Here is a 20,775-nt window from a genome sequence, read left to right as displayed (position 1 = left end):
TTTTTGGTGGATGATGGAGACACAGAACAGCAGTCACTGCTAGCAGGTAAGCACTGCAGCCATACCCTGCTCTGACGGTACCAGCAGCACGTCCCGTGGCTGCTTGCTGCCATGTCTAATATCTTTGGTCCTCCCAAGCCAGAAACTGCTGGAAAATTGGAAACAATTGCATTTACTCATCTATGTGGTCCTGGTTAAAACAAACCCTGCTTTTTATTAATGCTCTTTCTTTTTAATTTGTGCTTTTTGTCCTGTTAGACTGTCCTCTTGCTCTTCATTTGAGCTTTTTGTTGGTAGATCTTCTACCAAGTACAAGATGGTTGGCTATGAATTCCTTTTTCCAAGAAGAGTGACTGAATAATTGCCACAGCTATGTATATGCATGCACCCACAAGTGTGCTGTTGGTCAAGGTGCTCTCACTGCCAGGGTATCTGTGTCATCATGTCGTGGCATCATATCTCCTATAATACTTAACCAAAATCAACCTTTTCAGTTCTCAAGTGATGTTATTAGCCAGTTAGTCATGAGTAGCTACTAAATTTGGTACAATATCACCCTATTCATCTCATTCAGCTAAATCTAGCTTTACTGGAACAGATGCATTCTTCTGTGCTGAATTAAATGCAGCTAGAGTCCTGACTTTTTTTCTGACTTTAGGACAGAGTTAGGAAAAAGCAGCAGAAGTAGATCTGAAAAAATAGGTATTCCACTCATAAAGAAAAAATAAATTCTTCTGTTTGCAATAAACATATTGCATATGAGAGCAAAACATGATTTTTTTCTTACTTCAAATAAACGCACATATCCTCTCAGACCTCACACTAAGACAGTTACCTAAGGGAAATGCTGAACAGACTCAAGTAATAGGTCTGTAATAAAAAATAGATCTGCAGACAGAGCTGGCTGTGTTCACCACTGTCAGGGTCTTTCCTATTAGTTATTTATATGGCAGTATAGATTAGCATACTACTTCACAGAAATAAATACAAAAAGGAGTGAAGTCCCATATCCCAGGAAGGCAGGGAAATGGCTGAAGCCCTGCTCACCTCGCTGGGTGTGGCAAGTGATCTGCAGCCAGCACTGGGAATTACACCATTTCTGTAATGCACTGGGTGAAAAGTGTCTTAAGAAGGAATGTAAATCTGTGGGGGCTGACAGCTGCATGTTGATTCGGGGCCTGGTTAACAACTATTCAAATCAGTGTTGGCATAGGGGAAATAGTACGAGTGATTTCAAAATCCCATTAAGGACTTGACTATCTTTAACCCCTAAACTCCTTTCAAAATCTAGCCACTAAGTCAATAACGTGAATTCTTTATCATCCTTACACTATAGTATTGAAGAATTTTCTATTAAAATTCTGTTATAAGCATGTGAAGTGGGCTGAAATGTTAACCACACAGAAATCAATGACTCAGCTTCACTGGGTTTATAAATTCCTCAAAGAGTTTTGTTTTAAGAAGTGCAGATACCGCTGATTTGATTGTCCCTCTTACAGCAGAAATTTGTGCTCTAAACTAAAAGCTAAACTAAGGAACCTGTAGTTCTGGTCTTGCAGTGACCCTGTCAAGAGATGTCAGGCTAGACATCATGTTTGTGGGTTTTTTAATTCAGTTTTGCTATCAGAAAAACAGTGCCTCCCTATTTCACCCAATCCTTATGATTGTTGCTATGATTATTACTATTTCATGGTACTCCTATCAAGCCTACATTGGTTTTGAAGATTGCCAAGACCACATCAGGCCTTGTGAGATCTTTTCCCTAGCATAGATTTCAGGGACAGAACAGGAGTGGGGAAAGGCAATCAAAAATCACATCCTGACAGCAGCTGCTTGCAGTGGAAAGAAACATTGCTGAAAGTATTCTTTGCTTTTTCTTCAAATTTTCAGCTGGAAATCAAGAGCAAAACTACTACTTTGTAGTCCTCCAACTTTCCACAGACCACCAGCAAATTGCTGCACAGGACAGCTTGGGAATGAACGTCAGGGCTATGTTACTGCAAAATCACTAAGGACAAGTGCTAAGAACAAAAATGAATAATTGCTTTAAAGGACTTCTTGGTATTAATAACAAGTAAGTACCCTAGAAGCCCGAGAAAACTGTCTTGAAGTGAAAAATACAGGGAAAGTCTTCATCAAATCTCAAAAAAATTTTGGTTGGAAAGGGTTTTTGGAGGTGATCTAGTCTAAGCCCCTGATCAAAGCAGAGGTAACATCAAAGATAGATCAGATGATATCTCAAAGGACAGAGACTCCCCAGCCTCTCTGGTCAACCTGTCCCAGGCAAAAAAATCCTATTTACTAAGCAGTGTATATAAACATCACATACAGGAAGATTTACGGTAAAGAATATCTACTTTTATGAATTTGCACGTATTTTATATCTACAGTACATATAAATAAATAGTAATGTGTATACAGTGAACATATACATATTTGATGCACACACACAAAAGAACTGCAGCAGTGGAATCACTGCCCAGCACTAGGACCCATTCCCAAATGAATGACGACTTTGATTAATGGCAAGTTAGCCCATTTTTGACAAGATTCTCAGTCATCTGCCTCAGATAGTGATGGGGCAACATAAACTTGGCCGTGTAGCCCTGGGATGCCAGACACTGGCACATCCTCCCGAGCCGTTAGCACTTCCTAGAATGAGTCTGTGGAAATAAAATAATTCACGATGACAGCAAATTATAGATACACTGAAAAGCAGAAGTACCTAACCTCTCCTCCTTTTCTTGATCTCCTTCCAAACTGTTTGATGAACTATATCCTTTCTTATCTGCCCTCCACATTATGCAGTCCTCGTGGACAGGCTGTGTAGTAACTTGAGTTCGTGTTTCCTTGGGCAGCTCTACCTACAGGAGTGCCCCATGGGCTGAGGTTCCTGAGCACCATGACCACAGAGAACTCTGCCACAGAGACAGGAACCTCCAAGATCTTGAGTTTTTGCTGGTTCCCAAAATTCACATTCACAATATTGCCTCTGGAATGCCACATATGTGACCAGAAGCCTGAATGAAATGTTTGGCTTCCGGCTCCACACTGGGATAATGATGAGTCTTGCAAATCTTGGGTCCCTCCTAGGCTTCTCCTGATGCACTTGGACATGTTCAACAACTTCTGGGAAGGTCCCCGAAGCACCTGCAAGAGTCAGGAATTTGGTTCAGCTTTGCAAATCTAACTTTTAGAGCTGTTATAATGACATTCTGACAATTTCAGTTTTTATGCTAAACAATGCCTATGTTTCACAAACTGTTAGGATTTTCTTCCAAAACCAGATTTTAAGTTTGCACCAGCTGTTCTCACAGACACTGGTCCCTTCTTTCGAAAATACCCTTCCTGTCTCTAACACTGTTACCTGTGATGCAACCAGCTTCTCATATTAGAGGTACATGAACCTATGTTTGTTAGTCTGCCTCTAAGATGGTGACCAGGTATAAAACGCTAGACAAAGGACAGGCATCTGTGCATTAATTCCTGTAATTAATCCTTTTCTGGTTTGACTAAAGTTTCCACTCTATTTCCAGTCCATTTTATGTGCATTTGGACACATAAACACAGGGTTGCATATACCTCTGTCTCACTACAAACAGCCTCCAATAATGGTCACATTTGCCTCACTTTCCCTAACTATAAATATGAGATTAGTTTTTGTTGGCTCAATTAATCTGGCATCTGCCCTCTGCACCCTATAAATCATAACACATGCAAAGGAGGGCTCATGCTTTAACAGCAGTATTGATTAACCCAGACCTCTGGGTTAGGAGTAAAGCCTTTTTAATTACTTTGGCTGACTTTCAGGGGGGTTTTGTTGTGGTGTTTGTTTTGGGATTGTTTTATTTTTTTACAATGTCTTGGGAAGACTAGTACCACGTTTTAGCGTTGTTATCACTTAGCTTAGATTTGGAGTTTTGGTCCCCAGAGAAACATCTACCTCAGCCTGGTCTGCCCATGCTTGGCATCAAAATCAGAAAAAGTAATTCTTTTACTTTCTCTAAGGATTTGATAACCTCTTCACTTTCCTTAGCCAGAGGTGTTTTGACCTTTAATTAAAAGGAAAATTTGTTGTCTTCCATTCAGAAGGCAGCAAATAATGAACTCATTAAAATGAGGTTAGTGTTCAGGCCTTAGAGCAATAAGAGCCGAAGTCTCATTAGCAGCTAACAATCCAGAACATAGCACATAAATAAACCTAATATGGCAGAGCAAAATGCCTTGGTGCATTAAATTTGAGCAGAATCAAATGTTTACAGTCAATGATGTCTGGGGCATGAAGTTTTAATGTACTTAATAAAGGAAAGCAAATTGCTTCCTATTAGGCATGAAATGTTGCTGCAGAAATTGCCCCAAAAAGTTTATTATGTAAATGAAGGATAGAGTTATAATTAACAAGGACATAGCGGGAAAATATCAATTCTTCTTAATAGATGCGCCAATCATGAAGAGTAAAGACACTGCAACTTCATATCTACAAAAGGTAATTATATGGATTAACGTAAAAGCCTGCTGCATGTAAATGCGATATAAAGAAGAAACCGTGTCTTGTGGATGTCACAGAGAGAAGCCTCATTGACAAAGCAAAGAATCAATTAAGAAAATGAAACCCATGAGTTTTAAGAGATTCCAGGCAATTAAGGTTTTGTATTTGAAAGAACAGCTTAGATTACCTTAAAAATAACTGCACACTTTGATTAGTCTGGCACAGAGATGTGGCTGTTTGTCCATGTGCAGGTGTGCTCTGTGGTTCTTTGCTTGGAGAACGATAATCATTTAGCATGATCTATTTAACTGCCCAAAAATAAAACAGTGAATTCCAGCTGTTGCTGTGACACACTTTAATACTGTGGTCAGATGAAACATCCAGAAGAAAAATCTTCTCTACAAAGTAAGATTTGTCATGCTTTTTTTTTTTTTAAATCCACATTCCTTTATACAAATTTCCCTTCTGTTGAAGTTGTGGACAGCTTCTACCAGTTTCTCCCTCAGTGAAGGCAGCAAAGTCCTGAGGTCAGCATTCGATGGGGACGGGACAGGGACAGCTGAGCCCCGAGGGAAGGAGAGCTGCCAAGCGGAGCTGGGGAGAGCAGGGCAGGACCAGGCAGACTGGGAATAGCTGTGTTCACACGTGGCCTTGGGCAGGATTTCCAGCTCAATAGCTCTTCTCCATCCTGCAAAACCCTTCAGAAAAGAATATATACCTCCTGCCTCGCGTGAAGATTGCGTGAGTCCCGGAAAGGTTTCTGGCACTGGGTGCTAGGGATGTGCAGCTCCTTCACCCTGCACCGTCCAGGAGCCAGGGAGCCAGAACACTGCCTGAGCAGCAGTGTTTGTGACTGTCCTCACAAACAGGCACACAAGCAGGGGTTCACCCACCCGGGTGGGTGTGAGAAGCGTGGTGGGAGAAAGTTGTCTGCTCTTCTGCTGCTGCGGGACTTTCTATGCTGTTAAGGTCTGTGCCTACAGGAGACAAAAGTTCTCATTATTTACTGTGCAAAATTACCAGTGAAGGCAGCATGAATCATTAGCAATTTTGCTTGAAAATATATTTATTAAAAACACAGAAGGCAGACCCTAATTACCTAAACAGACATTTATTTTTTTTGTTATGTTACGGATGTGGAAGACATTAACCCTCCCTCTAGAAAAAGGCAAGTAGTGACAAAATAAGTTTGGACTGACTTAGCTGACAATACCTTATTAGTATTAAAATTAGATGAGGTCATTAAAATTAAGTTTAGCTGCATATTACATGAATTAATATGCATATACGGAAATTGCAATTACAAAAAAAAAAAAAAGTCTTTAGGACCAAGCCAAATCCAATTTGAGTGACAGATTTGCCCTTTAGACAGAGAAAAACGCCTGACTCACTGCAGGTTACAGGATTTACGTCTTAATCCTCACTCTGTGTTTTTAATGAGACCTCACCGGGCTGGAAGGCTTCTGCCTATCCCACAGTTCTGTCATCTTATTGAGACGTGAGTGTGAGGGAAATCAGAGAGAAATGATGTTTGTTTTGTGTACCTTCTTATACTGTATGTTAAGAGATGATAGTTTCTCAAGATGTTCTTTCCTCAAAGGAAAATTGAATTCATTTTGCTTAGCCCATCAGTCTTTCTCAACATATATAAAATTCTCTAGGATACCTTGGAAATTTATGTTCTAAAATATAATGACTCAGATTCTATACTCGCGACTTTAATAGTGTCAATTTAGTGCCAGTTTTTACCAACTGGGGATTTTCCTTAGTGTCTTAGCTAAAAGTGATGTTGATCTCTAAGGGTTCACATTTTAGTGAACATTTAGGTGTTATATATTATGTAAAGATAGTCCCACACAAGAAATTGTCACAGGATTGAAATAATCAACTTATTAAATACCTGGCAAGATAGGTCGCAAACCATACTGCTATCTTAATATTTATGCTAAAGCATAAAATTTACTGTCATAAGATTACTTTATTTTCTTTAGCAAGGAAAGAAATTTGCTTGGTGACTGCTGTAGCTGATAACGACTATCTTTGTTTTGCATCTTTCTTTAACACCCAATAAATGTTTCTATTTAAAAAACGAAGGCAGATGCACACTGTCTGACAGCCTTTTGTATTACACTCCCAAGCTGCCTGGCACCTGAATGATGACTCTTTAGAAGGCGGGTCTTAGCAAATGATGCTGCAGAAGTGGCATGAGCTCCAACACGCATAGTGCCCAAATATCTGTGTAATTAGGCGGGAGTCAGTAACTTTAAGAAGTTAATGTCCAACAGCAAATGCTGACAGTAGCTGACAACATCTCCCAACCCACTGTAGTGCAAAAGAAACGTGATAAATCAGGAGACCACAGAAATCCAAACTGCTTAGTTTGTTCCCACTCTGGACTAGGATTGCACAGGCCATCAGTCTTCATCTCAGCTGCTTAAACCCTGGTTTCGTCACTTACACTGGACTGGCGATACCTTCGGTTTATGGTCACAAGCAGACTTTGTTGTTGTTGTTGTTTTTCATATTAGACCAGTGGGTTGAGCCAAAAGATAAAATTGTTTTCCTATAATATGAAGTGAAATTACTCATGACCACACAAAATGTAATTTTTTCAAACAAAAAGAAGACTTCGACAATGTGTAAACCACTGCATTCGTTTTGTCTTTTAACTGTGCAAGAACATGAACATTTGATCAATAGAAATGCTATTAATAGATAATGGGAAAAGTTCTCACGAGCCACATAATGGAGACATGGAAAATTGATGAAGATAGAACTTATAACCCATTCAACATCGGCAAGACCAATAGGGAGATAAATGCAGTATCCATCTCACATACGTAACACGTCCATATTACGTGGGCTGATAATTGAAAGTAGACAGATATCTGTGCAGCAAGGACTATCTTTAGAAGCAGTGCAGAGCTGACAACTAACTGTAAATGTAGACAGCTCATGCAGGCTGAGCCTTCTCTTCTCTTTCTGTAGTGGTTGGAAATATGTCCAAGAAAAAATGCATAGGTGACCAAGACTACACCTATTTCTTCTATAAGCAACAGCCTTTCCCTTCATTTAATTAAATTGGTCTTATCTTTTTCTTGGAGGAAAGAGTAAACAAGGACTTAATTTCTGATATGGACACTACTTCTACCATAGGTCAAAATTAGAGTTATGCTCATTCACACTTAAGCCTGAATTTGGTATTCAGACGCAATCAAAAATGTTTCTGCAGGTAAGTAAATCCCAACGCCTCCACATCTGGATGGCAAGTAGCATTCCTAATTTTACTTTGGGTTTTAAGCACATTTTATCAAGCTTCATTAATAACCTAGAGCATGGGTGACTTAGTGACATAGTATATTACTGCCTCTGAATGGCTGGATTCAAGTCCTGCCATAGGTCACTGCAAACAATGTGTAGCATCTTGGTCCAAGTTACAGAACCATCACCTACTGTGGTACTCGGGAGCTATTACTAGCTCTGCTAAACCATCAGACTCTGATGGAACAAATTAAGCTCTCTAATAGTCTTATAAAAAAAAAATGAGCCCAAAATAAAATGTGAAACATGTAACAGGATCTTCTTTTTTGTATCTCCTTAGTTGGAAACAACTTTTAAAATGAGGCATTCCAAAAATTAATATTCATTTTTCTAAATGCATGTTAATTTCTTATTTATTTCAGGCTTTACTAGAGACTCAAAATTTACTGCGCACTCAGGTTGCAAATTTTACCTTCAACCTTGGATTTTCAGGAAAATTTTACCACACAGGTAAGAAGGAACTTCCTGCTCTCAGGTAGCTGCAGTTAAATAGGTGACAGGATTTTAAACTTAGCTGTAAACATGCCCTTTCTAAATAACATGTTGACTCAGTGGAGCAGTGGGAAATACATGCTCCACCATTTTAGCATCCAGGCTCTAATTCAGTGTCCAGAGGGGCAAAGGTAGGCTACAGATGAGCTTCTCAGGTACAGGTAGATGCCCTTGGTGCTTTTCTGAAAGATGCGTAGTAGCACATCTTAGAGTTCTAAAGGAGGCAAAGTAGCTGCTAAGAGATCTATAACTAGATCTCTATAACTCCACAAAACACAGGACAACACAGAAGACATACTAAGGATTTTCCAGCATGATAGGTATGATGAAATAGAAGAGTGTGGAAAAATCATGGCTGGCAACCTCTGAAGAGGCAGCAGTGTTCGAATGGGATGCACAAGATTTTGTTATGACGGTAAAGGCAATTTATCTCAGTTGTCTGCAAATCTGGAGGGATGATAAAAGGAAAATAAGATAAAAAGAAATTTGTACTGAAACTCTGCTCCTTTCACAGTCTATGCAGTAACAAGATGCCCACTTGCCTGTGATTCTGTGGATGATTAGGCGCCTTTACATCTCCTCCTCCTCATGACTCCTTTTCTCCTTTTTACTCCGTTTCTCCACAGCACTATGCCCCTTTTTTAAAAATTTTACATTTTTTCCTCCTCCTTTGCCTTCTTCTTAACACTTTATTGCACCTCCACTCAGGCTTCTCTCTGCTTCCACAGAGTCATGCAGCTTCCTAGCACTGCTAAGGCAAAAAAACATAATTCGCAACTCTCTTCAAAGAAGACACCTCCTGTCCTTCTCCTTTCCAAACCCCAGACTCTTCCCACCTTTGAAGATGAGCTCCAAAATCCTCAGCTGTCAACCCGTTCAGCCACATTTAGTGACACTCACTGAGTGGTGCCAGGAAAGCTGAGAAGCTTTTCTGGAGCAAAGGAGGAGGCATTACAGCAGCAAGAGGATGGGAGGGTAAGTTTAAAAGCTAGGAACGATGCAGTCGCAGCTGTCAGGGCTACGAGGTAGCTGTGGAGTAAGGCAGGTCACCCGCCTCAGTGTGGGCATAGCTGTACTCCCCTTTTTCTTGCCGGTATTTGAACACCAAGCAGATGAGCTTACCCAGCTCTTATGTCTCTGTTTCACCACCCATTAGGAGAGTACAGAGGTTCCTGAGAGAAGGGAAGACAAGGAAGCATTTGAGGGATGGCAAGAGAGAAGGAAGCCAAAATTCTGTATTTATATCAATGTCGCTTTCAAAGTCCAGGCTGTTTTCCCCTTGTGCAAGCACATAATGCTAAGCAACTGCTGCCCAGGAAACCTCTACAGACTAAAGATATAGGCTGGAGAGCCTGAGAAAAATGAGAGGTAGAGATGGAATTGCTTGCCTGGAGTCATATAACAAGCCAGTGGCAGACCTGTGATTAGAGACCAGCTTTGGTGACAGACCTTCAGTATTCTCCTCACTTCGTCTTGAGCTGCCTGTGCAGTTATTCCTTCTGGAGATTAATTGGACACACACATAATGCAGCAAGCTAAACAAAAATAGCCCAAGGCTCTGAGCCGCACTACAGCAGAATGCTGCTCGGTTGTGGCCATCTACAAAATAAAGCTGGAATCAGTCATTACAGTGTCCACTGCAGAGAAAGGTAATTCAAGGAGGTGGAGAACGAGATAATTTATTATAAATTCTATGACGTGCTGAACAGTGGCTGGCACAAAACATGCAGCCTTTCTACAAAATCAGACCGCTGACCTGCTAATACATTTTTTATTCGTTCATCCCTACGGCTTCCATATTCTTGTCATAGGTTTTCTTGCCTGGCTGATACAATGCTGACCAATTTCAGATTGGCTACTGCTGGAGAGAGAGAAAATAGGAGAATATCCATGTGTGACTGTCCTCCTAAGGCTCTCAAGGCTTACAAAAGTAGCACAGAACTATTTAATGAGTTGAAGCATGTCATCACCTCTGTTGAGGGGCCTGCTGCTGCCTGTACTTGGCGGTGCATCCGAGTTTTTAAGTGCAAACTTCATTTACGTGTTGGTGGTGGCATTCTGTCATATCAGATTAGTGGAAAGGTTTCAAAGTATTCTCCATGCAATATATACTTTACTGACTCATTATAAATAAACCATGGAAAGGTATTCTTTAATTACTGTAAATGCAGCTTGTTTACACAGAGAGGCTTTTAGTATCAGATAGTCAACACGTTTTATTAGTGCATTGCAACTGCTGTGCCTTATTGACTTTCTTAATGTGTGATTTTGCTCTTCTTTCCAAAACTTGGACCATTTTAAAACTACCGGAGGGAGAGGAACATAGGAATGTGTTGGCAGATTAAACAGTTATACATTTTCATCAAAAGATGTTGCTGACATCTGTATTACAAATACCAATTCTAGCTAGTATGCCTGCGCACAACAGCTGACACATCAGCCTCACTGCTCATCATCTCACCACCACCACCACCACTCCCTTCAGTGGCACTGGTAAACTATGCACTGTAGACGTAATGCTATTAGCAAAATCTGAGTAGACCCTAATAGTTACGGACTTTCAGCAAACACTTCCTACTTGTTCATGCTGTGCCAACAGAAATTAAGATGTTCTCAGGATTTCCATTTAAGGTTTGTAAGATTATTGACAGCAACTTCAAACTCAGTTTCAGGTTTGAGCTCAAAAGAGACCTCTAAATTATGGTTGTAGTTTTAAAATATGGGATTATTTATTATGTGCAAACAAACTTGGAATTATTACCTACCTCTGTAAAGTGCATACGGCATCTCAAAGTGGATATATGTTTACCTCCTTGACTGTAGGTCTACTGCACTTCTCAGGTTTTACATTAAAGAGAAGATAGAAAGTTACATAAAGATTGTTGATTGTACAAGAAATTAAAACCTCAAAATCCCTTGTTTTTGTTACAATACTCTGAATAAGGGATTTGCAAAAATATTTAAACAACATAAGCACTCACCAAATGCTCCATTAAACCTTTGCATGAGATTGTTTTTAGAAATAGCACTACTTAAGAATTTGTAAAATCAATCAACAGTCTTTTTAAATTCTTGTAAAGAAAACTGTCCTCAAAAGCAACTCTACCACCAAATGTTAAACTTCCAACATTTCTGTTTCAGCTCTGCCATTACAGGATGGGGTTGTTTTTGTTTAAACTGGAAATTGTTATGCTTTATCATGTTTGGTTATTGTCACAGTTAAAAAAAGTGCAAAATTTGATTGGTTGTATCTAAATTTACAAATAATTAGTAGGAAAAAGCAAGATTTTTAAATATAGTTTTTAATAATGAAATTATTTAAAGAAGCATACTCTACTTCAAATGTTAATAAGGCATTACATTATGACCTAAATCTCATATTAAATTATTGTAATTCTCAATATATTTTAAACATCCACTTTTTTCCTCTTCATCCCAACCTTCAGTTTTCTACCTTTGGGTTACCAAAGAGATCTTCAGTGACTTCACAGACTCCTACCCCTTTCTCTTCTGTCCTGTTTTGCAACTCTATATGAAGTATCTTCCCCCAATCACATTTCATTTGCATGTGCCTGGGTGACTGCAAGTGAACCGCATACCCCAAAGAACAAGAGAGCAGTCATCCAACAGATGAAACATGAAAAAGTTTTGCATGAAGGAGCAGACAGTCACAGAAGAAGCAGCTATCATTCTATTCTTTTCAATAAGGAATTACAGAATCACAGAATCACAGAATAGTAGGGGTTGGAAGGGACCTCTGTGGGTCATCTAGTCCAACCCTCCTGCTGAAGCAGGGTCACCTACAGCAGGCTGCACAGGACCTTGTCCAGGCGGGTCTTGAATATCTCCAGAGAAGGAGACTCCACAACCTCCCTGGGCAGCCTGTTCCAGTGCTCCGTCACCCTCAGAGAGAAGAAGTTCTTCCTCATGTTCAGACGGAAACAAGGAACCCAGAGAACAAGGTTGTTTTCTTCTTCCAGCAGCACTCTCATCAGCGGGAGCAACTTTCTTAGAACTTGCAGAGTGCTGCAGAGGGAAGTAATGCAATTCAGTGACACCAGGAGAAAGTTTCAAAGTAATGCACTGCTTGTGTAGTAGCATTCTTCAAAAAGCACTGCAGAAGTGAAAAATAGAAATAAAGAGCTGAAGTGCATACACTGAACAGCCATCTCTGTGTGTTCCTGCCTCGTGCCACAAAAGTGAACAGAGACATCATGGAGCATTTTCTTCCAAATGTTTTGCAAAAATTCAAAAGGTTTGTAAGATGAAAAGATACCTATGTTTGCATCAGTAGACTGACTTTGACAATTCTTTCTTTACCGAAGTTAAATAAAAGTATTTAAATGGTAAAGGAGCAAGAAGGAAGGCTGCTAATAAACTGAATATTGTTGCGTAATTTGAGGGTGAGGTTACTGAAATATAACTTTGCCTTTCCAATTTGATAAAGCACTGCAGACATATGTCTGCAAACGGTGGAAGCAGCTTTGTATCATTTCTTAAATGGAAGGTTTTCTTTGCTATAACTACACATGCTTGCTTCTGCCTGAAGCAGATACTCTTCACTAACTCAGAAATTTTTATTATTTTTACTTCAAGATTAAACCTGGCAAAAAATGAATACTGAACCATAGGAAACTACATTTGGAAACTCTTCACCATTACAGCTTCATGTTATCCACCTAATCATATCTTGAAACTATTGCAAACTTGTTTCACATTTTACCAGAAATTACCAGATTTCAGTTTACTGAGGCTAATGATGAGGTAGCTACGAGTGTGGGGGGCAGGATGGCAAGACTTTGGCACACAGCTCTCTGTGATGCCACCTTGGCCAGCTACAGCTGCGCAGTGTCTGGCAGGACCAAAGCAGGTGGGTACATGTCCATCCAATCTCCACCTTCATGGGGATCCTGAACTTTGAAACACTCCTACTGCATTACATAGCACAACAAGCAGCCCTTGAAAACTAATGCTTGCTAGAATTACTGTCAGTTTACACTATACCAGGAATAGAAAACGATAACTACAATCCATGGTAATTCACCTCACTCCTTTTGTAATATGGTAGAGTCTGTCTGCAGCACAGTGAGACATCCAGGCCAAGGACATCAGGTTTTATGTCAGCGTCTTCTGTGTTTAAAAAAATAATTGCGGGTATTTTCTGCGGTTGCTTTTCTATTACCTTTTTTTTCTTCTTGATTTCTTTTGCAGGGACTGAAGAAGAAGATGAAGGCGACGACCTGCTGTTGAGATCTGTGGATGAGTTTTGGTGGTTTCCCCATATGTGGAGTCACATGCAGCCTCACCTCTTCCACAATGAGTCATCACTGGTGGAGCAGATGATCCTCAACAAAGAATTTGCAATAGTGAGTAAAAGTTACCAGCAGGTTTACTAGGTTACTTTTGCAAATTATAGCTATGCTTTCCAAGCCGTTTTTATGTTTATCTATATTATACATATATATTTACACAGATATGCAAAAAGGCAGCAAGATTGGAAACACAGGCCCAAAAAAAGTCTTGCTGTGACTCAAACTTGGGCTGAGTTTTGTCTTAGCCTTTTTCACTGACACGGGCTTTCTGAAAAGGTAGCAGTCCTTCACCCAAGCAAGACCACAGGGTTCAGAAGCATTGAAATCACAGCAGATATCAGCTGGCCTTTTAAGCTTTAGGAAGGGGTTTATACACAGGTTATCAGCTTCCTGAAGTCTGGTGCAAACATCGTCAACAGGGGAGGGATAAAGTTGCAGTGAACCCTAAATATTGTGTATGGTTTGTGAGAAATCTTTAAGTTAATGAAGCAAATAAGTAAAGCTGCTGGACTTCACTGTGCTGTTTTTAGATGACCTGCTTGAAAATATGCTTTTTACATAGCTAACCTGTTGCTAATCTTTATAGATAATGATTCATTTTTGCTCATTTGGATTGTTAATTTACTAGAGCTATCCTCCTAGCATTGCCCAGAGCTCAGAGTACTTGTTCTTTGAGGTCATGTGGAAACCATTTAGAGTCCTTACAGAGTAATTCTACTTGCTTATTGAGCATCACAAAGAAAACCTGAAATCTATAAATGCTTGCTTTGGGAAAGACACTGTGTGTGGTCTTTGACAAGGCATAGAAATGCCAGGCAACCAGAGCCACTCAAAAGAACAGAGTGGTACAGTGAGGCTTTATCTTCTGCTCGGGGAACACAAGTCTCAGTCCTTTGCAGCTCAGAAAAGCCAGCCAGCAGCTGCCCCTTCCTCCCATCCCTCATATGAGCCACAGCACATCAGGAAACCAGCAGAGGCAGATTCCTGAGCAAGCAGTTGGAAGCAATATATTCACTTGTTTATGAACATACTGTTCTAACAACCTTCAAAGAAAATTCATTAAAAATGGCTTAACTGTTTACGCTTTTTGCCAGACTTCCCCCCTTCGCATCTCCTGCTGGGCAGGGCATTAGTACAGATGCATTTTGGATGACTTCTTTTCTTTTCTACAGTTCTGCTTTGCTGTCAGCCTTCATTCCTGGCATGGTCTTTCCATGTCTTTTGTGTAGCCTGGCCAAGAGGCCCAAATATAGCTGAGATTTAAATGCAAAAGTAATTTTTTAAAATAATCTGTATCTCGAAAATACACGGTCCATTCTTCTTTAAACCTATGAGGAAATTCTCCCAGTATTATCAGGAAACACGAAGTCATCCAGGTCAAATCACCTTCAGGAGTAAAATCCATAGCATAGCCTGAAAACAGGGCTAGTAACAGAATCTCTTTGCAACTTCAACTACAGAAAGATAAAGCCCATGTCCCTATCTTCCCTGAAGGGTAGACACTCCTTAGGGTGCCTATAAATAAGGAGCTGATGTCAGTGAAAGGCTGCTGTTATTACAGTTTTATTTCCTGCTAACATTTGGACAGGGGTGGTACCAAACTCTTAACCTTGAATCTATATGAGCTGTACAATTTACTTATGAGAACATTTCTTTTCAAAAGGCTTCCTGTGAAATCCTCTCTGTGGGAGAAATTTATCTTCCTGATATGACAACCTTCCCGATAGCTATCAGAGAGGTCCCAGTCACAAGTTCAGAGCAGTTTTGTATCCTCCCCTGCTTTATCATCCTCAGCATCACAGCTTACTTGTGAAAGGAACTCCCTGTTCTACAGCTGCACTTTTATAATTCCACCAAAGTTAAAATAAACCCCTTATCATTATTCTTTGACTTCACAGTGTGCATCTAAATTTAAATTAGAGATCTAGAACAACACACACAAAAATCTGCTTGATGTTATACATGTTTTGTTTGTGCTCCAATATCTTAATTTAGTATTATACTCAGGGGAACCCAACCTGATACTGATGCCATTTTCTCTCGCATTTCTCATTTATTGACCGTATCCTCCCACCTCCTGTTTTAGCTGCAGGTAGAGAAGACTTTTTGTGTCAGTTTCTGCAAGGAAAGATGCAATAATTATTTGGAAGTACGATCACATTCGTTCTTCACCTGATGTGGTATTTCTTCATTCATTTTTTTAAACGTGTAAAAAGGTAACAGGGTCTTCAGGATGGGAGAGCACATCATTACACCTGAGAAGAACAGTCAAGTTGCTTTAAGATCCTGAATACCACAACAAAAATTCTGTTCATTATGACCTGCTGGGTCCTCCTGGTTTTATCATTTTAGAAGAAAGCTAAAACAGATCACTTTATCTGGAAACCTGAACCCAAATCCCAGCATAGTCAGCAGTTGCTCCATGCAAGACCATCAGGCTTGTGATTGAAGTTGTTCAATGGGGGAAAAGATTTCATGAAAGGAAAGTCACTTGAGTACTGAGGGTTAAAATCAATCTTAATAAACACAAGCCAGTGCACCTGAAATTACCACATGGAGCTATAAATGTACATAAACATAATTTTTGTTGGCTCTTGTATTTACACTGTACATATAATCCTTGGTTTGCAGGAGCTCAAGTACACATACAGTCTGCTGAACACAGGCAAGAAATACAGGTGTTACAGCTGGCAAATAGATAAAAGACCTCATTCTGTTTTACACGGATATATTCATACCTTGTAATGATGCTCTATAAAATGGGGGCTTACAATTGCATTCTGCCTCAAACAGCTGTGTCATGAAATACATGTAGAAATCAGATATCTAAATAGCTTTGTATACATACAACTATTTGCTAATTGGATATCTGCCTTCATTTCAGTGCATATACATATACGTCTGTGTATCTGAGGCTTAGTAAAATGAACAGTCTTCAAAGGATTCACTTACATGGGAAATGCTTGTGAAATGGGAGACAGCCTTTAAGAATTGCCCTCCAAATTATCATATCTTATGTGTCACTGAGATATTTATCATTTCTACTGTTTCATGCCTAGCTGGTGAGAGGAAGAGACTTTCACATATCTTTCATAAATGTTCTTGTCCCACTGCTCTGGTTTTGTCAGGCAGAGTGGGAAGTTATGCCTGGCAAAATCCTTGTCCACACGTGCCTCAGTGATGGGCCCCATCCACACCCCCATTCCCATAGCCCTTGCTTCCAAATCTCTTCTCAAGTGCTCATGATATCCTCAGCGCCAGAGGAACAAGATCTAGAGATTTTAACTGTGGTGAAGTAAGTTTGCTATCCTGATGTCACCTTTTTTACATAGATATGGATGGTGTGCTTCAGAGCCTGGCAAAGGAAATGGCAAATGACGTTTACTTTGATTATCAGTTGGGTTTGACCTGACCAAGTTTTGTGGGATTTTTTCTGTCAGAAGACCCCAAAATCCATTAAAGACTCTAATAGATTAAGTCTTGGGTTAAAGTTTGAAAACTGGTAATATCTCACGTATTAGTCTCCTTGTTTATAGGCAATGCAATTGATACACAAAGAGGTAAACATATTGTGCAAGCAGAAGTCTGTGATAGTACATATTCCAAAAATGAAATTAACCAAGTTTTCATTGCCATCCTTTAACTACAAGATATCCTTCATACCCCCTTTTGTACATCCTTATCTGACAAAAACAAGTAGAATGTATTTAATCCAAAGCCTATAACTCTTTATTTTGTCCCTTAATTTGTTTGCTCAGTGATTATCTTCTGTGCTCATTTGTGAGCGCATGTGCCCAAAGCATGGTAGAGATAGGGAGAAAACTATCATCAGCTGTCTAAAGGTAGCTGTGATCTGATATGAAGAAGTGAGAGACATACACAAAACAAACGAATTGATTGAGAGATACACATATTCAAAACAAATCAATTCAGAGCCTGTCTAGTAACGCTCCTTAGATTCAATCTCCTGTTTATAAACCAACTACAGATGCACATTAGCACTTCCTCTGCCTAAAACTTTTGAGCTGCCCAAACCACAAAGAAACCATGGGCTTTTAATATACCAATTAAATACCCAGAAAATGAAAAGCAGTGACCACTTACCAAAGGCAAAGTATTTACATGTGATGAAAAGAGAGTCTTATTTGTCCCATTATTAGTATCTGTAGTTAATGTTGGGAAGGAGAGATGCCCACTAGAGATTGCCTCTAAAAATATTCTGTAAATAGTCTACATATATAGGATAACATTGCCCTGTGCAGACAGGATGAGATTGTTTCTGCCTAACCTTAATGTCCTTCTGAAATAGTCCATCTTCATTAGTGCTTTTGACAGTATCAGGAGTATGCTTTGACAGCACGTCTCTAAGACTGCCTCTACTTTCTCAGCTTTATTTAGTACCACATACATGCAGAGTCTACATGTTTCCTAGTCTTGTATAGCTTCCTCAGTGCTGGACTACCTATCTTCATTTCACATCCTCAGAAGCCTAAGATCTTAAATCCCAACATCATCTCCATCTCTTGCACACCACGGAGATGAAAAAACAACAGTGAAAGCAAACACCGACATACAGAGCCCCTATATCTCAAGAACAATCACCTTTCACTTGCTGAAACGTCTTGTCTAGCTAGAGAGGTTTTAAACTGTTTTTTAAAGTTTAGAATTGAACTAAAAGTAATCGAAGGCTAAAATATTTATTCAATAAAAATTATGCAGAAGTGTAACCCTTGAGAACAAAAATCAAGTGTCCATAAAGGATAAAATACAACACAGTATTTTTGTGAGTGCCAAGCAAGAAAGAAGCCAATTCTTTTACCACATGAAAGAAGCTTTAAGTATTTTAAACTGACATAGTAACATATAATCTCATATAGGAAATCTCACCCATGTGCAGCAATATTAGAAATATACCCCAGTACTAAAAATATGCAAATCTTTCAAGTTTGGAAGGCAGCATCTTTTAAAGTATTACATTTACTCCATCACCTACTGTTGGACAAAGTCAAAAGGTTTAGCAAACTTATCTGAGGTTGTATTGTTAAATTTTTCATCCAATAGAAGTCTTTACACTGAAGGGAATCCTGCAGTTCAACTGACTGTGTGAAAAGAACTACAGTAGACATAAATTTCATAAATTAAAAGGTCACCTTTTTATTCTTTCTGCGACAATGGCCAATACTAGAAGCTTCTGTAAAACAAATCATCAGCGATCTTTAAGAACCAGAATGCCACTTGTGTTATAATAGTTCTAGGGTTTGTTTCATTTTATTTCTTACTGCATTTTAAGAAAGACATGTTATATTTGGTTCAACCAAAAACTGGGGTTATTCTGTCAGACAAAATCCTGCTAATATAAATCGTCAGTCTTCCACATGATGTTTTTTTATTCAAATTTCCATCATCTACTAACAGAAAAGCTGCTATAGGAATGCAAAAGTAATTGTTGAGAAAATACATCCTTCCGGAGAGCAGTGCTCATTCGGCATTACCTGCACTTTCTTTGACAGAGGGTTTTTTTGCAAATGCAGAGTAAGTACACACAGCACATGCTGACTCACGGCAAACAGCTCATTTCTGTACAAATAGGAAGGTCGAAAGAGGTTAGAAGTTTCAAGCAAATCTTCGATTGCTTGAACAAAGCTGATAATTGAGATAGATAAGCAGCCTTGGCAGATTGCTTCAGCCTTTCATATCACCCATAAAACTACCTGTGCTAGGCATGGGCTCTGGGCAAGGTAACTCTGGAGGGCGCGCAGGAAAGCCAGGCTGCATTGGCAGGACAATGATTTTCCAAGTCCCATTGCTCTGGTTTGGGTGCATTAGCACAAGCAAGACACAGCAATTCCCTGGGCTCTGCCATGTGAAGCAGGTGCTGCTGGCCAGATGTGCTGGCCACACGCAGGCATCAGAGGGAGGGTTATTTAGAGCTGGTAGCAGCCTGATCTGTGTACCACATGCTCACTGGTGCATGGAGAACATGAGGTGTGCTCCTGGGGAGCATCTTCTAGTCTCGTCTAGCCCTTAAAACAAGGTGGGTCACACACTCCCAGTGCGCTCCACGATGCAAACCAATGAATGTGAAGTAGCAAAAGCTCAAGGAATTTTCTGCCAAAAATGCAACAACCATTGCATTATAGGAAATAGGAATACAAATTTCACCTATGCAAAATGAATGGCTCTGGCATCCCAGCTTAAGAGTGCAAAGGAACATAATACTACTGTTCTCAGTGCCAAAACTGGCCACAAGGTTTTCAAACTAGACAAATACACACACAAAGTTTTTGAACAAATTTTGAAATGAAAAAAAAATCAATGCAAGTCTAGAATGTAAAAATAACCCAATCAAATCTTGTAGGAAATTGTTCCTTAGCGTATATAAGAAAATATACTCACTACAGGCATCTCCCATGTTGCCCAATAGCTTAGATTCAAATGTATACTCCTCCTTTTACGCACTAGTTCCCAAGCCCAAACTAAGTTTAATAAGAAAATGAGGGGAAAAAGGAAACAGAGCAACAGAAATCACTAAAAGAGGACACACAATATTTAATTTACCCAAGTAAACTGAACATAGAACTGAACAAAGAAAATCTGATTAATTGTTAGTTCTTTCTTCTCAAAGCCGTATTGGGTATCTGAGTGACTAACATGTATTTGTTTGATGAACTACTTGATGTGCAGGTTTTATTCAGAGGTTAATTAGCTTTTTATATTGAGAATTTTTGAAAAGCTGGTTTATTTTATTTGTGAATGGCATATTACCATTTCACCATTCTGTTGCTATGGCAATATCAGCAGCAAATAGTAAGTAGATAAACAGGATTTTACATGTATTCATCCAGACACCTACTTTTGGACATTGGATTCAGAGCAGTGTTCATTATCTAGCTCAGGACACATTTGCCTTACATTTAGGTGTCTGTGTACTCCCTAACACAGGCTTGGTGAAGGTTTGTAGATTCAAGTTAATACAGTATATTTAAGTTAACACAGTGCATTTCACAGTGTGAGCATCACAGACTACTCAGGCAGAGTAATATATGGCCAGATTTTTCAGAAACCTTTAAATATAGCTTTTTGCTTTATACATCTTCATGGTAAAAAAAACTAGAGAAGAGAGTGATTTAACACTGCTCATTAGATAGCTATTCCTTATTT

General features: G+C 39.4%; 1 protein-coding gene across 2 annotated transcripts in view; it reads left to right on the top strand.

Annotated features, from left to right (window-relative positions):
• Nucleotides 1-20,775, top strand: part of LOC104336723 (bifunctional heparan sulfate N-deacetylase/N-sulfotransferase 4) — a 110,461-nt gene that overhangs the window by 42,869 nt on the left and 46,817 nt on the right. For both annotated transcript variants that reach the window (XR_012764160.1, XM_075422187.1), the window contains exons 3-4: nt 8,173-8,260; nt 13,514-13,668. Coding sequence is in view for 1 of the 2 variants with exons in the window: in XM_075422187.1 (XP_075278302.1) it covers nt 8,173-8,260; nt 13,514-13,668 (243 nt within the window). In the remaining variant the exon portion in view is untranslated. The remainder of the gene's footprint in view (nt 1-8,172; nt 8,261-13,513; nt 13,669-20,775) is intronic.

The sequence above is a fragment of the Opisthocomus hoazin genome, chromosome 5, assembly GCF_030867145.1.
Source record: "Opisthocomus hoazin isolate bOpiHoa1 chromosome 5, bOpiHoa1.hap1, whole genome shotgun sequence".
Classification (NCBI taxonomy): domain Eukaryota; kingdom Metazoa; phylum Chordata; class Aves; order Opisthocomiformes; family Opisthocomidae; genus Opisthocomus; species Opisthocomus hoazin.
The sequence above is the reverse complement of the archived record's forward strand: the minus strand, read 5'-3'. Positions and strand labels throughout refer to the sequence as shown.